At 35.2% G+C, this 15389-nt stretch overlaps 1 protein-coding gene across 11 annotated transcripts in view; it reads right to left on the bottom strand.

Annotated features, from left to right (window-relative positions):
• KDM6A (lysine demethylase 6A) overlaps window positions 1-15389 on the bottom strand; it is a 211935-nt gene that overhangs the window by 88587 nt on the left and 107959 nt on the right. For 10 of the 11 annotated variants that reach the window (XM_027607526.2, XM_027607525.2, XM_027607533.2 and 7 more), the window contains 2 exons: window positions 11799-11919; window positions 2509-2563 (listed from right to left, as the gene is read on the bottom strand). In XM_027607526.2, coding sequence (XP_027463327.1) covers window positions 2509-2563; window positions 11799-11919 — 176 coding nt within the window. Of the gene's footprint in view, window positions 1-2508; window positions 2564-7089; window positions 7341-11798; window positions 11920-15389 lie in introns of those variants that run through there. The other variant, XM_027607535.2, reaches the window with a different exon arrangement.

Here is a 15389-nt window from a genome sequence, read left to right on the forward strand (position 1 = left end):
TGATGGAAAAATCTATGCTCATTTCCCCCGATCTACTTACTTCTCTAATAAAGGTGAGAAAGAAGAACAGAACAGCAACTAGCTAGCATCCTACCACCACCCCAAACTTCCTCCAAGCTCAGTCCCTAGGCCCTCCCTCTGTTCAGGGCTTTCCTATGCAATGAATTACTAAATACAGTGTCATCTTTTGTAGTGTGAAAATTATCACATATTTAAATTCTTAGAAGTCCTCTTCAAGAGGAACATAACCATACAACTAAGAAAAAGCTCCACTTGGCTAAGTCTCAATTAAAGTTGAAATTTTTAACAAATACTGCTATAAAAGGTTCTGAAATTAAACTTTATTCAGAAACTATACATTATTTTTAGAATTAAAAGAATTAATTAAATCTACAGGAAACAATTTTATCACAAGGGCCATCATATAATGAAGTCTCACATCACCATGATCCTACTTTTAAAACACCAACTGTAACTAATCCCTCTTAAAAAGCTCTAGAAGCAATAAGTGTATCTACTTACTTTTTAATTGCATAAATGAATTGTGCCATAAGAGAAATATCTCATATAGATGTTTTTTTAAAAGCTTACTTTCCTTTCTATAATCTTCTGATCTTTGTAGTATCACAAAGTAATATGTAAGATTTCAAAGAATAGTCAAGGTCTGTGGCATACACAAATAGGTGATGACGTTAAAAATTCAAAGAGAAATAAGCTTTGCCAAGATAATAAGAGCCTGGTACTTAAATTGTAAAAATGTCTGGCTCAAAGTAGGTAGTCTACATTTGTTAATGCTCTGTGAGACATTAGCCATTACCGTGGTTATCATGTAATCATGCAGACAGCCTAAGATAAACTACCCAAATCAACTGAACTATAATGGCCTAATGTTTCTAAATGAAGCACGTTCCCTTCCATCACAGTAACCAGCCTTGTAGCACAGAAAGTCCTGAGTCCAGGCAAACTCCTCAGTCCTGGGCAAAACAGGATGTTGGTCACACTCCCTCCTATTTCCTTTCTCAACAACCAACAGAGACATAGTAAACTTGAAGATGTATTCATTATGGTTCAAATCATCCTCTTCACGTTCAACAGGAAGTTTCCTGCCCAATGGTGCTCATTCTACGGATGTAGGTGTTTTCCTCTCAAGCAAGAGCAATGACGTACAACTGAGATTTAACCTCAACAGGGTAGAATAAAATGAGGATTTACCAAAATATTCAGTTTGACATTTATGAAACATCCCTCAGAAGTTATCATTCAAACTGACATACTAGTTATGAGAGTTTGCTTTAAGGTACTAGATATAATCAATCAAATGAAAAGGAGCTATTTTCTTATTCCTGTATAATTAGGAAAAAGTATAAATTAAGATTTTAATAAAAGTTTATCAATGAGTTAAATTTTGTCTAATCTAACCTCATCTTAGAAACTAAAATACTGCTGCACTTGTTACCTTCCCACCATTTATTCTGCAAATACACTGATCAGTTTCATTTAGAGAAAATAGAAATCTTTTATGTTTTCTCAGGAAATTGCCTCTAGTAGCAATATGAGATAAGTGGTCTGGTTTAGATGATGGTTTAATCCACACCATGTCATAATTCATGTAATAGCAAGTTACATCCTAATTTCTATAACCTTTTCATATATTCCATCATTTTCTTAGGCATTTTTAACACTGACGCTATTTTCACTTAACGCCATTCTCTAGGGTTAAAGCATGAGTCACTTAGAGCAAAATACTTTCTCAAACCTAGAATCCTTTGACCTGAAATTTTCATTAAGAATGATTTAACTTTTTACACCTATTTTTCAAGAAAGAAAGTTTTAAAGAAATCCAGCTTGAACCCAATGTATATCCTTAAAACTTTTATTGGCTACTATTACACTAAATATGCCAACACTCACTTATTGATAAACACATCATAAACCAATCTGCTTTTGGAAAGAAACATACACAGAAGCAGAAAATAACTGTCTGAAAAAAAACACTGTAGCAGAACATATTTCTCACATTCTTTTTTAATTAATTGAAAAATGTCACTTCAAACTTTATATATGATATGTAAAAGTAGAATAAAATGTTTTCATAATTATCAGTAACTTTAATACCACACAGCAGGAATCAGTGAGCTATCACTTAAGAATCTTTGTATACGCATTTTTCCCTAAAAGACTGGTAAACCCTGCTTTTAATCCCCCAAGTCATCTACAATATAATTATTGCACAAATAGTCAATCTTGTTCATTAGTGCAGACAATTTTAATTCAACAACCCAGTTCACTGGCGTATCTATTTTAGACACAGGCTGTTCACAATAACTGGTCTCACATGTTCCATTTGTACAAGTAGCCATGGCAACCAATACAGTTAGATCCAACAATTCCAAAAGAAAAATTACACAGGACTTTCACTATCATCATCATCATCATCATCATCACTACTATTATTTGCCATGAGGTGATCTGAATACATGTAGAAAACTATTACTTAAAAATACTTACTTTCAGCATTGGACAAAGTGCAGGGATTGCAGTCAACCAAAGCTAACTGAAAATGCTGCAAGAAAAGAATGAGAAAATCAGTGCACTAAATTCAGTCACATAAATGTGTCTTAATTTTCAGGTACGTAAAGTCTAACATAATCATGAAACTACGCTATGCAAATAAAACATACTAGACAACCAACTAGAATTACTTTGTACATTTATTGCTGATAACAGGCTGTTGGGTTACTTTCTTGAGACAGTTGAGAATGGAGAATTAACTTTATCAAGTTATCCCACGTATAATTTTGTTCATATGAAAAAAGCTTCAGAAAAAGTCTTCAAGTAAATAGTATCAGTTATAGAGTAGTTTAATAGTTTAATCATGGGGCGCCTGGGTGGCTCAGTCGTTAAGCGTCTGCCTCCGGCTCAGGTCATGATCCCAGGGTCCTGGGATCAAGCCCTGCATCCGGCTCCCTGCTCTGCGGGAAGCCTGCTTCTCCCTCTCCCACTCCCCCCGCTTGTGCTCCCTCTCTCGTTGTGTCTCTCTCTGTCAAATAAATAAATAAAATCTTTAAAAAAAATTAAAAAAATAGTTTAATCATTATTTCAAAAACAAAGTAAAAGTTCAATGGTATTAATGTCAGAATACCACTGCTTATCTCAAATGAGACATGAACTTTAGAAACAAACGAAATACTATGACAATAAAGGGTAAAACTATCTGCCCTTACTGATTCTTCAATAATCATTGTATTTGGTGCCTTTTTTTTTAAGATTTTATTTATTTGTGAGAGAGAGAGAGAGAGAAAACAAGCAGGGGGAGGGAGAGGGAGAAGGAGAAGCAAACTCCCTGCTGAGCAGGGAGCCCGACACAGGGCTTGATCCCAGGACCCTGAGATCATGACCTGAGCCGAAGGCAGATGCTTAACCAACTAAGCCACCTAGGTGCCCCTGTATTTGGTGCCTTTTAAAACTATGAAATACTACCAAGAATGCATCAAATAGCCTGTGTTGAAGTTCATCTATGAAATATAATTATCTTTTTAGAATGCATGTACTATTATATGTGTAGGCAATATTCAACCACTAATAGTTTACAATATCCATCCATGTATAATAACATCATATCATCCTGCCTGAAAAATGCATGTTAAAATTCAATGAATAACACTAATTTCTAAGAACACAAATCACGATCAAGAACACTAGGTAACATTTGACATCCATCTACTTTATCAACATTAAACCTGGTATATAAACTAAGAAGAAAACAAGTACTAGAGTTGGTATAAAATCCTTAGTATAAAAAAAGTAAATCTCTCTGAACTCTTCTAAAAAATATTTCCATATATGTACATTCAGATTTTCTGAGTCCCTACAAGATTTTATCATTAAAAGTAATCAACAGCCAGAGTATAAATCCTTTTTTTAAAAATTGACAATAAGTTTGTTCCTATCCACAATTCAAATATCTAAATAGTTGTATTTTTTATAACTACTGGACAAACTGAAAATTGACATGCATAATGACAACTAGATATAAACTCAAAAAGACTTTATCAAGAGAAATAATCATTAGTAAGCTTTCAGTACTGTATTTCAATACAGAATAAACAAAACTGCACTTGGTCAACTAGAACCCTCAATTAACAAAAATAAACTAATGTCAGCTACCCAGTGTTACAGTGAAAGAAAGATTACAAGGCATCGTTTGGCATGAACATGGTAGCTATCATATTCCTTCATGAATGTCTGTAATGCGCAAGCATAATGAGGCAAGCCTACATTTGCAGTACTCTTTAAAATGTAAGGGCTGTAATATTCTGAATGGGCAAACCACTAACAAAATGACTATGACCCTTAAATATTAAACATTTAATCCATTCAACAAATGTTTGTCAAGTTATCTATAATGCCCTTAAGACAATGCAGGCACTAGGAATACAACGGTCAATGAAACAAAAGTGAAAGTTATTCGTCATGGCTGACTAAGTGAAAAAAAAAAAATCCAACATCTGAACACTTTAAGAACTGGAACTGCTTTTATTAAAAGGAAACAAAACAAAACAACAAAGAACTGCCTTTATTCTTCCCTGGCCTTCTAAGCAGACTGGATATACAACTCAAACATCCCTTTAATGTGCTACCACAGCAACAGAAACCAGACTATTTGTATACCTGAACCTAACATAACATTGTATGTCAACTATACCTCAATAAAGAAAATAAAAAGTGAGCACTATGAAAGCAAAGCGTGCTTTATAACCACTTGTCTTCCTGTGGACAAAAAGAGCAGCGCAGTAGCCACACATTCTGATTGTACGACATTTCTGAGTCTCATCTATCCTGTCGGCATATGTAGAGAAGAGAAGACAGACGTTTCCTAACTGAGCCATCAAAGGATACAAACTGACCTGCAAAGAAAGTCTTAAAGATGGCAGTATTTTAATTTTACTATTACAATGATGTCTCTCTCACAAAGAGCAGAGAGATGCATAATTCGAACTGCTTGACTACATTTCACCTATCAATATGCAAGGTCCTGCAATGAAACCTGGCAGAAGCAATTCTGGACCATGTTTTATATAAGTATTAATCAATCTTAAAAGCACCAATGAAGTCACTGATGTATCATTTCAAATCCACAACATCATGAAATATTAAACATTTCCAAACAGCAACAATATAGAAAAATTACTTGGCAACAGAGTACACATTCAAAAACATGCATGTGAGAATGAAGGAACTTAGAGAATAATTACTAAGTATAAGAAACTAAGAAAAGCCACATAAAACTACCCCATGTAAAGAAAAACAAGGATATGCTTCCCAGTAAACTGAAGGGAGATGAGGGACTGGGTTGGGGATGACATGACCTCAGAGTTTCATTTCTCATATCTAAACCAGATGCAAAATAGATGTACCTATTAACATATAAGCCAGCAGAAATGACTATCAATTATAATAATCAGCCCCCAGGATCTGAAAATACCATGGTAAAATATCCAGCACCCATCCCTGCAACCAAGAGAAGCAGCTAGGAAACATCTGTGCCTCACATGGAAATACTGCAGTACTGAAACTGACTATTGCTGTGTGAAATAGTTACTACGTGGTAGAGGCTTCTGCCCTTCAAAGACTACATACAAACCTCAAGGCAGAAAGCATTCTATAGAAAATTAATTTCCAAGCAAGACTTACCTAACACATTTTTTTAATGTTACGGTGGTTTTCTTTTATAGAGCACTTCTGGTCCAATTTAACAAAAAAGATCTATTCATAACAACTTCTGTTGACATCTTTATTACCAAAGTCACCTTTTGTTTTAAAAGCTTTTATTTCACAATAACTTCATAGCATTTTGCCTTATATAGATTAAGGAACTTGATTTCTAACTGGAGGAGGAGAATCTATATTCATGTAATTAACATGTAAAACTCAGGTTTCAAGACTTTCTCTTTAAATTGTTTTACTTCTAGCTGTACAGTCTGTGATTATCTCACAAATCTTTTCAATTGTAGAACCCTTCAACTATATTCCCAATCCTGAAGAAAGCAGTGATATAACTTTTGGGGGGGTAATTAACAAATTATTTATGTGTGCATAAGTTATTAAAATTTAGAGCAATGTTTGGATTCCAGATCCAATCTTGGATGTTCTTAATCAGTGGGTTGGAGCTGACATCCTGTAAGCCAGAAAAAAAGGTTCTACAAAGTGTCCAATGCACAATCAGGGGTAAATGCCACTATTTTAGTTTTTAAATTGTGTCCTTGCCCCCAAAAACTCTACTTCAGACTATTTAGACAAGGTGTGTGTAGTCGATACTGTTGTCTCTGTTCAATTAGTGCAGACACAGCCTTTAGGAAAAAAATGTTGGCAACACCAGGCACTGTGCTATGGCTATGCATCTACGAAACTGAATGCACGGCTCCCTGAAATGAATGTTCTGTTAGAAGTTTAAAAGACAATTCCCTAACGGAATCCAAAAGATGTAGATGAGGGGAAAAAGAAAAGAAGTAGCACTTCACGCTGAGGAAACAACTTAAGTCATTTTTACACAGCCCTTATGAAAGAGGGCTTTATGGACCATTTTAAGTGAGAAGAGGGAAGATAAGTCATGTACTCTTCCAAGTCAAGTGATTTTTTCTTTTTCATTGTTACAGATTGCCACAATTCTAAAAGTAAGAATTAAAACCAACAACTTCATTCCTAAACCTAATAGTCTATGATAAATGGATGAGACTAGGGAAAGGTCCAGGGATGTGATGGTACTTCGGGGATTTGGTCTCTGAAAATGAGAATACAGAACTGAAAGTGGAAAGTTCTAGTAGGGCTTATGTGTCACACTGCTGGATAAGCTGATGTGACTGAGGTTCTTTCAAAGCCCTCAAACTCAAGTTCTTCTGATTCTCTGTAACACAAGGTTATTACAACTGTTTTGAGGAGAACCTCTACTGCACACCAGTAACTAATAGCTAATGGATCCTGGCAATCTTCACTCAAAAAAGAAGTTTCCAATCTGGAGTTCTCCAAAAGTATCCTTAACAAAAAAGTAAAAGAAAAGACACTATATACTGAAGATGTTCAAAATCTTACTTCTTTTCACAGCCCTCCTTTATGGCTCCAGACTTCTGTCTGTCTATACCAACATCTGATATCCCTCGGGTACTTCCACTCAGTATACTCCCAAAGGACTCATTGCCACTCAGAGCCTTTCCACCTACTTTAGTTAAAAAAAAAAAATGAATTAAGCCAATAAATGAGGAATCTATTTCCACACTGAATCAGTTAATAAATTAACTCCTTAAGATTTATAGAATGTATTACCTCTCATCCATCCATCCACTGAGAACCCATTTATCCCACAGGTCTTGCTCATCTTTTTTCCTGTAACAGTGTCCTACCTAGTCTCCCAACTCATTTCTATTGTACTTTACGAAAGTACAGGTATACAACGGACTAGAAAAACACTGGTTCTAATATGCCAAATTATGAAGGAACTTATATTGGTATCCAGCCAATTACCAACAGGTCCCCATTAAAAAGCCACACTCTTTATCTTTAAAATCCAAAAAAAGTTCCAATGTTGCCATAGTCTAGGGAAACTTAAAATATGTAAATATTAGGGAGAATTTCTACATAATCTTCACTAAATTAAATAGATGCACTGGCATTAACTGACTGAAGAATATGGGTGTTATGACATCTTATTTTGCATTTCCTTCCTTCCATGAAGGAAATAATTAAGGGTCTGCCAGGATGTGAAAATTAGAGGCATTAAATAACTATCAAAATCAGTGTACTTTTATTGAAGTAATGATCATACACTGCCTCAAATATATAACAAATGTAAGCAATTATCATTAACACCATTAAAAAGTAATGAAATAAAATTCCAAATTAATTATATGGTGTTAAAGAGGCAACCAAACCCCCCTGGGGGCAGGGATATCATCTGAAGCAGGTAAGAAAAACAACAAATACCATGTAGAAATGTCACTCTGGAATGGACCCTGGTTCAGATAATATTAAACTAGTTAATAAATTAAGAACTGATACCCCCACCACTCACTAAACACATGAAATCTCTATTGACCAATTTAATGGAAAAGTAAAACCGTATCATTGAAAAGTAAGCTGGGCATTAACTTCACATTTCTGACGATGGGCAGAGTAGCAAAATTACAAGTATTAAATTCTAGGACGGGAAAATGGATTTCACAAACAGTATCTACACTGGTCCCAAACTGAGGAGTTTTAGATATAGTAGACAAACTGAGAACTAAGAAAGGGGGCTAAAAAAAACTTGTCAGATTCTTCCATATATCTATATATATCTGTGTATGTCTATAAATTTAATCTTTACAACAATCTTGTACAGTGGGGACAGTTACTCCAGTACTATAGACACAAGAGGATCAGAAGAGTTAAGCATCTTGCCCAAGGTCACACAATTAGTCATATGGCAGGGTCAAATTTTAAAACCAAATTTGCTTGCTCTGAGAGCTGTTTACATAGTACCAAAACAGAATGAATCTGTTTCAGAGATACATTTTGGTAAAAAAAGTTATTACCAGGGATACAAATAAAACGGGAGGCCCTGGAATCCACTTCATGTGTAGGTGAAAATAAGAAATCTATTATGAAAATAAACTGCATTTTATCATCGAAAACCTGTAGATGCTATATCCCTCTTCAAGCATAGGGAAAGAAAATGAGGTGAAGACCTGATCTATAGTGGATGGATTGCCCACACCAAAATGCTATTTTTTTACCCACCCCTCACTCCTCCACCAGACAAGAACAGTGTATTTAGGGAATTGAGCCCTGCTGCAAAACTGGGCCTAATTGGTCTAAGAGCAACCACATCTTTGATAAGGAATCAATTGAGAATGGCCAGTGGCTCATTTCTGGCCAACGAGATGCAAAGAGAAGTATTCTTGAAGAGATCAACAGGAAGTCAGGATCTTTTTCCCTTATGACATGATGATTGGATATTTACTGAGCACTTATCATATGCTAGCACTATACTAAGCACCTATACCACTACTCTAAAATATTTCTATATGAGACATGAAAAATGAATCATCTCACTTTGATTGTACCCTGCAATTGTACTGAATTCATTTATTACTTCTAATAGTTTTTTGGTGGGGTTTTTAGGGTTTTCTACATTTCACTTTGATTGTACCTCACAACCAGCCTTAAGAATAAGCCAACACAGAACAAAGAAGAAAATGAATCCTTGATGAAACCCTGGATCAGCTGAATCAACCAATCCAGAAGGCTATACTTCACATGTATTATACAAGCTACTTTTTTTTAATTGTTATTTTAATCAGCTTCAGTTGGGAGTTTCTGAAGTTTCTGATTGTCTATACCAAGAAATGTGCTTCTAGGAAACAGCTTCAGTAGTTGAAAAGTCAGAGGTTCCCCATCTAGCCATATGAAACTAAAATACTAGCCAGTCCACTCTAGGAAAATTGGAGGCCACCTAAGGGGAGAGGGACATACCACTCCTTCTGATTCCTACCTTCATTTGCAATACCTCCTCCTTGACTAAAAATGATGATGCCTAAAATTCTGCTTTTGAAAACAGACAAGGAATAATGGAGAGAGAAGCCTAAAAAAAAAGCTGATGTCAAAATGAGATAAAAATCAAAGGCAACCTTCTTGTTATGGGGAAGAGAAATAGCAAGGACTCCTAAAATTCTTTTCTCTGTTCACACAAATGAAATAAACATCAGGATGATTATCAAGTATTTTAACAAGAAGACTGTACTTAAAACAATTTTTATTTTTTTAAAGAGTTTTTTGCTAACATTGCTATGACTTGAAGGTTTGTTAGCCTTTATGCCTGAACAAACAAAAGTTGTACACAGGAAGTCTCTACTGAACTTGAGTAAGCAGGAACACTTTCAATTCACCGTGGAACACCGTCCAACACTGTTTCTCCTGATTATAAAGGATTTTAAGTACTGCCACCTTCATAGAAGCAGAGCTCTGCATCCACAGAATTATGTAAGACACCACTATACTAATGTTCAGAGATAGCCAAATTCTATAATATGGGACATTATCTGATTATTTTTTCCACTCAAATATATCTCCTGAGCAACATTTACCAAGCTGCTATCAAAAACATGTCTGCCACACATAATAGTTCTATTGTGACAATACTTTAAAATGATCAAATAAGTTTATTTTCTATTATTAGACATTTTAAGAATCTTTGTTAGCTTATACTGTGAATGTCCAAGAGGAGGTTAAAATATGCAAGGTGGCATATCTAAACTTATTTTCCATTTCAAATCCACTCACATCCCATAGTATACAGTTGACTCTTGAACACAGGTTTAAACTCCATGGGCCCACTTATATATGGGTTTTTTTTTTTTTTTGCATCAATGTATTTTCTCTTTTATGATTTTCTTAATAACATTTCCTTTTCTCTAGCTTACTTCATTGTAATACAGTACATGATACATATGTAAACTATGTGTTAAGCAATTCTAGGTTATAGGTGAGGCTTCCAATCAACAGTAGGTTATTAGTAGTTATATTGTTGAGGAGTCCTTACATACAAATTTTCAAATGGGGGGAGGGGATTGGTGCCCATAACCCCCACATTGTTCAAGGGTCAATTATCTGAGAAGTGCTGCTCTATATTTGAGGAAATCTGGCAATTTCCAGGCATCCTTTACTCTCCACACTACCTAATTTTACCTTGGCACCAATTCCTCAAACTGCACTTACCTTTGACAACTGTGTAAACAAAATACTTCACATACTTGTTTTAGTGTTTTTGGTTGTATATCACTCTTTCATATTATCAGCATTGTTCTTTATAAACTCGTGAAAGATAGAAACGGTAGTTGTATAATTGTCTATTTTAAAACTCTAGAACAATTAAATACAGTTTTTTAAAAAAAACCTTCAGCAGTACCTTATTAGTAAATTCAAATTACAACCTACTGTAAAGTCTCTTTATCATTCTTTATCTCCCTCCCCGCCCTTCAGGATCAAGATAATCTGCAACAGAAATATTTAGAACATGGCAACCATTATATTCTTAAATTCACAAGAACTTGAACTTTTTCCTAAAACTTCTAATACTTCAAAAAGCAATGCTTTTGTTGCACAGGAAAGCACTATTTTCATGAAAAGCCCAGTAAGACCTAAAGTGATGGCATAAACAGCACAAGAAACTCAATAAAAAAAATTGAGAAATATCAAATTTCCATAGTAAGTGAAATATTTAACCAACAATATATTTTCTTTTTCTAACAATGTTTACATTCACAAACCAGGATTCAAATGACTTGCAGAGAATACTTTTTTAAAAATTTAGATATGAGATGTGCCCTGCTGGTAGAGGTCGACAGATTTCTAGTGAGATCCATGCAAATAAATAGGCCAGGATGGGATCACAGACACAGCACCATTAAGCAGCTGGACCTGACCTCTATGCTGGCCAATCACTTATAGTGGACTGACTTAGATGTCCAAACTGAGATTGAAACCTTCAACTTTTCCTGATGATAGACTTCAATTAAAACTTAAAAAAAAAGTTTAATGGTATCATCAGTTACCTATGTCTTAGGATAATTACTTGGTACCCTGAAACCCAACCTTGTGTATCTTCCAGTTCATAGCTGATGAAACAGTTCTTTTGCCTAAATTTTCTTTTGAAGTGCCAATATAAATTCCAACATTTCTCAATGCTCTAATATTTAACAACAACCCATCCCCCCAAAAATGCACAAAATGAAACATTGTATCTTGGAAAAAACCCAATAACCTACCTTTAAACTAGACTCATAGTCTGTATTCACTTTGAACATAAGCCCAAGTCGTAAATGAATTTCCTTGGCTCGACAAAAGCTGGGATCAACATAAAGCACCTCCTGAAATGCTTTAATTGCCCTGAAAGAATATAGACATAAGATATCTTAACTTTTTAACACTTGCATGAATTTTTGCTTGGTAGCACAGTAAAACTTCTGCTTTATGCAATATGGTTTTAAAGAAAATGTGTTACGTGAAATGTATTGTTTAAAAAAAAAAAAAAGACTGGGAAGTGGCACCTGGGTCTTTTATATAACTGAATGTATATCATCTAATACAAAAGGGGAAAAGGAAGATCAGACGAATGTATAATCAACTGTTCAAATAATATTTTATGGCTTAAAATTCTCAGTTTAAATAACTGATTTCATTGTTTCTGGAATTTCCTAGGGGAAAGAGGGGTGGGGCAGATAGTTTTGTTTTTTTTAAAGAGGAGAGATTAATCCTGTTTCTAGTCTATTCTGTAAGAATAAGTCATTTAAAACTTTGTCTTTCATGTTTAGATTTACAATTCATATGTATCTTATTTTTTATATGGTGTGAAGTCAGATTTCATTTTTTCCATACAGATATCCAACAGCCCCTGCATCATTTGTGGTAAAGCCCATTCTTAGCACAGCTCTGCAGTGCCACTTTGTCCTAAATCAAATGCCCATTATTTATGTAGGTCTGTTTCTGGGTTCTCTATCATCTATCACTTTCCATTGGTCTATCAGTCTATTTTTGCCCCAAATTCACAATTTAACTTTTATAAATGGTCTTGATTACCAGTAGAGCAAATAACAAGCACAAGGAAGGAATACTTTTCACTGAATACACTTTTATACACCTTAATTTGATCATGTAAATATACTACCTACAAAAAATAAATTAAAATCATGACAAGGAAAAATGTCTACTTTGAATTTTGAAAATTGTAACAGCAGATACAACAATATGTTGTCACTTTAAATCTCTCTACAGTATTTACTTAAGACTTATCCCAAGTACCAGCTAATATATTCTTTGCAAAGCTTTTTACCAACTATTCTCTGCCTCTACTTATCTTAAAGGTGGTTATTTAGAATCTTAGAGGATTCCAAAAGAAAAGTCAATCTTTTATATAAAAAGTTCAAAATATCATACCACAAAACAGAGCACAATACCCCCTATGTCTTTTAAGTAACTTTATTTTGATTCATGCATTATCTATATCCCAAAAAAATTGTGTGGGGCTATGTATATGGTTATTATAAAATTAAGGGTTCTAAAGGGTAATGTTGATCATGAGGGGCAGGGGCAATAGGTCTGGCATCAGATACTTTTATACCTGGTAAAATACTTACTTCCTGAAGAGGAGGCTGGGATCTATGTGTGAGATGGCTTTTTAAATGTGTGGGTGTATATGTGTTTTATTATCTGATGTGTACAGGCAGAAGAGGGGAGTCAAAGACCTGACAGAAAAGAATTGGTATAAATTACCATTCTCATTCAAAGGCAGCTTTCTATTTCTCTCAGACTTCAAGATACTTATCTGCATGTTATTAAGACATTCTCTCTGTACTATTCTCAAAGCTTTCTAATAGGAGGAGGTACAGTTCAGCCTTTACTATTCTCCTGGTCATGACTAGTGCTACCACCTTCTAATAAAACAGGCAACTGTTGGGGGGTGGGGGTCAGCATATAAAAGGTTAGGAAGAGAACAACTGCAGCTGTAAATGAGGCCAATTAAAACATGATACAATTGGGAAAGGGTATGCAGGAGTTTGGGGGAAGCTTTTGGGCTAATAGCAATTTTTTATTTCTTGACCCAAATGATGGTTATGAATGTTTATTTTATAAATAACATGTTAAGATGTATACTTCTGTTTATACATTTTTAAGAATGTTATATTTTATAATAAAAATTGAGGGTAATGCTTCATAAAATCCTAATGAACCTTAACTCACGAGATGGGTCAGACAATTCTCTTGTGGAATGGTCAGAACTAAGCAATGTCCACACGTGCCAATAAAAAACCCAGGCAGACCTGAGTCAAAGGTATGAAAGAAAAAGAAAGGAAGTGGAAGACAGCAAAGAAAAGAAATAAAGGAGAAAAAAAGAAGAAAGAAAAACTATCTAAGGAAGGGTATGTGAGAAAAGCAGTAAGGAGAACACAGAGCATCAGCAGCAAGCCCTCAGGAGAAATTATTTCCTACTCGGTCTTACTTTCTATTTCTGGCCTTTCCTCTGAACCCTTAAATTTGTAGAGGTGTTTTACTCCATAGATGCCTTTCGTGCAGACATCTTATCCACTTAGTTCACAATGTCACATAAATGCAAAGAAACACAGGCTTATTTTAACAAGTTTTCTGTGTATGTTAACACACTAGAAATTTAAAAAAAAACAAAAACAAACCATTAACCTATAAGCAAAAACACGTATTCCAACATACTAGTCTGGGCTACCCTATGTTTATTCTTTAAGGACTATTAAAAGTGTCCATGAGGGAGGGGCACCTGGGTGGCGCAGTTGGTTAAACAGCCAACTCTTGATTTTTGGCTCAGTTTGTGATCTCAGGGTTGTGAGATCGAGCCCCGTATCAGGCTGCACTCAGCTCAGAGTCTGCTTAAGACTCTCTCTTCCTGGGACGACTGGGTGGCTCAGTCGGTTAAGTGTCTGCCTTCAGCTCGGGTCTTGATCCCAGGGTCCTGGAATTGAGTCCCACATTGGGCTCCATGCTCAGCGGGAAGCCTGGTTCTCCCTCTGCCTGCAGCTCCCCTGGCTTGTGCTTGCTCTTTCTCTCTCTGACAAATATATAAAATTGTTAAAAAAAAAAAAAAAAAGACTCTTTCTTCTCCCTCTCCCTCTGCCACCTCCCCCCGCCACAGCTCACTCTCTCTCAAATAAATAAATTTTTAAAAAATAAATAAATAAATAAAAAGTGCCCATGAGATGTTATGGCCAATATATATCAAATCATCAAGTTCTTGTTTCAAAGTTTTCCTCAAATTCAATACCTTGCAGACCAAATCTTCAATATCTCATTACTAGATTACTGAAATAGATATGCTCTTTAAGGACACCCTCACTCTGCTCTGGCTTACCCTATGTTTCCTCAAACATGTGCCTCCTGTCATTGCCTACTAACCATGATACTCTAAGTCAAATCTCCATGTAGCATTTAAGGTCTGTGAGCAGAACCTAGTACCTATTCAACTCTATTCCCAGTTATGACCCAACACTGTTCTTCCTCAGCTATGACCTGGCTTATTTCGGGAATTTCTTTATGCAAATACTGGCCCTCTTGACTTCACTGCTTCTCCTCAGGATGGTCTCCCAATCTGAAATATTTTTATTCTTCTATTTCACCCTAAATCCGCTGTTACCTAAAAGACTGACCACCCAAACTCAATACCAACTATGCTTTGCTTAGTGTTAACCAGCAGTTAGGTCCACTTTATAATCAAATCATTTTATTCTCTGTGTAGTGGTATACTACTCTCCAGTTTTTCCAAGTGGCCTATTCTTTGAGGTCCACACTCTTTTATCTTTAATGGTCTAAATAATACAGAAAACGGTTAGATT

Source organism: Zalophus californianus, chromosome X (genome assembly GCF_009762305.2).
Source record: "Zalophus californianus isolate mZalCal1 chromosome X, mZalCal1.pri.v2, whole genome shotgun sequence".
In the NCBI taxonomy this organism is placed as follows: domain Eukaryota; kingdom Metazoa; phylum Chordata; class Mammalia; order Carnivora; family Otariidae; genus Zalophus; species Zalophus californianus.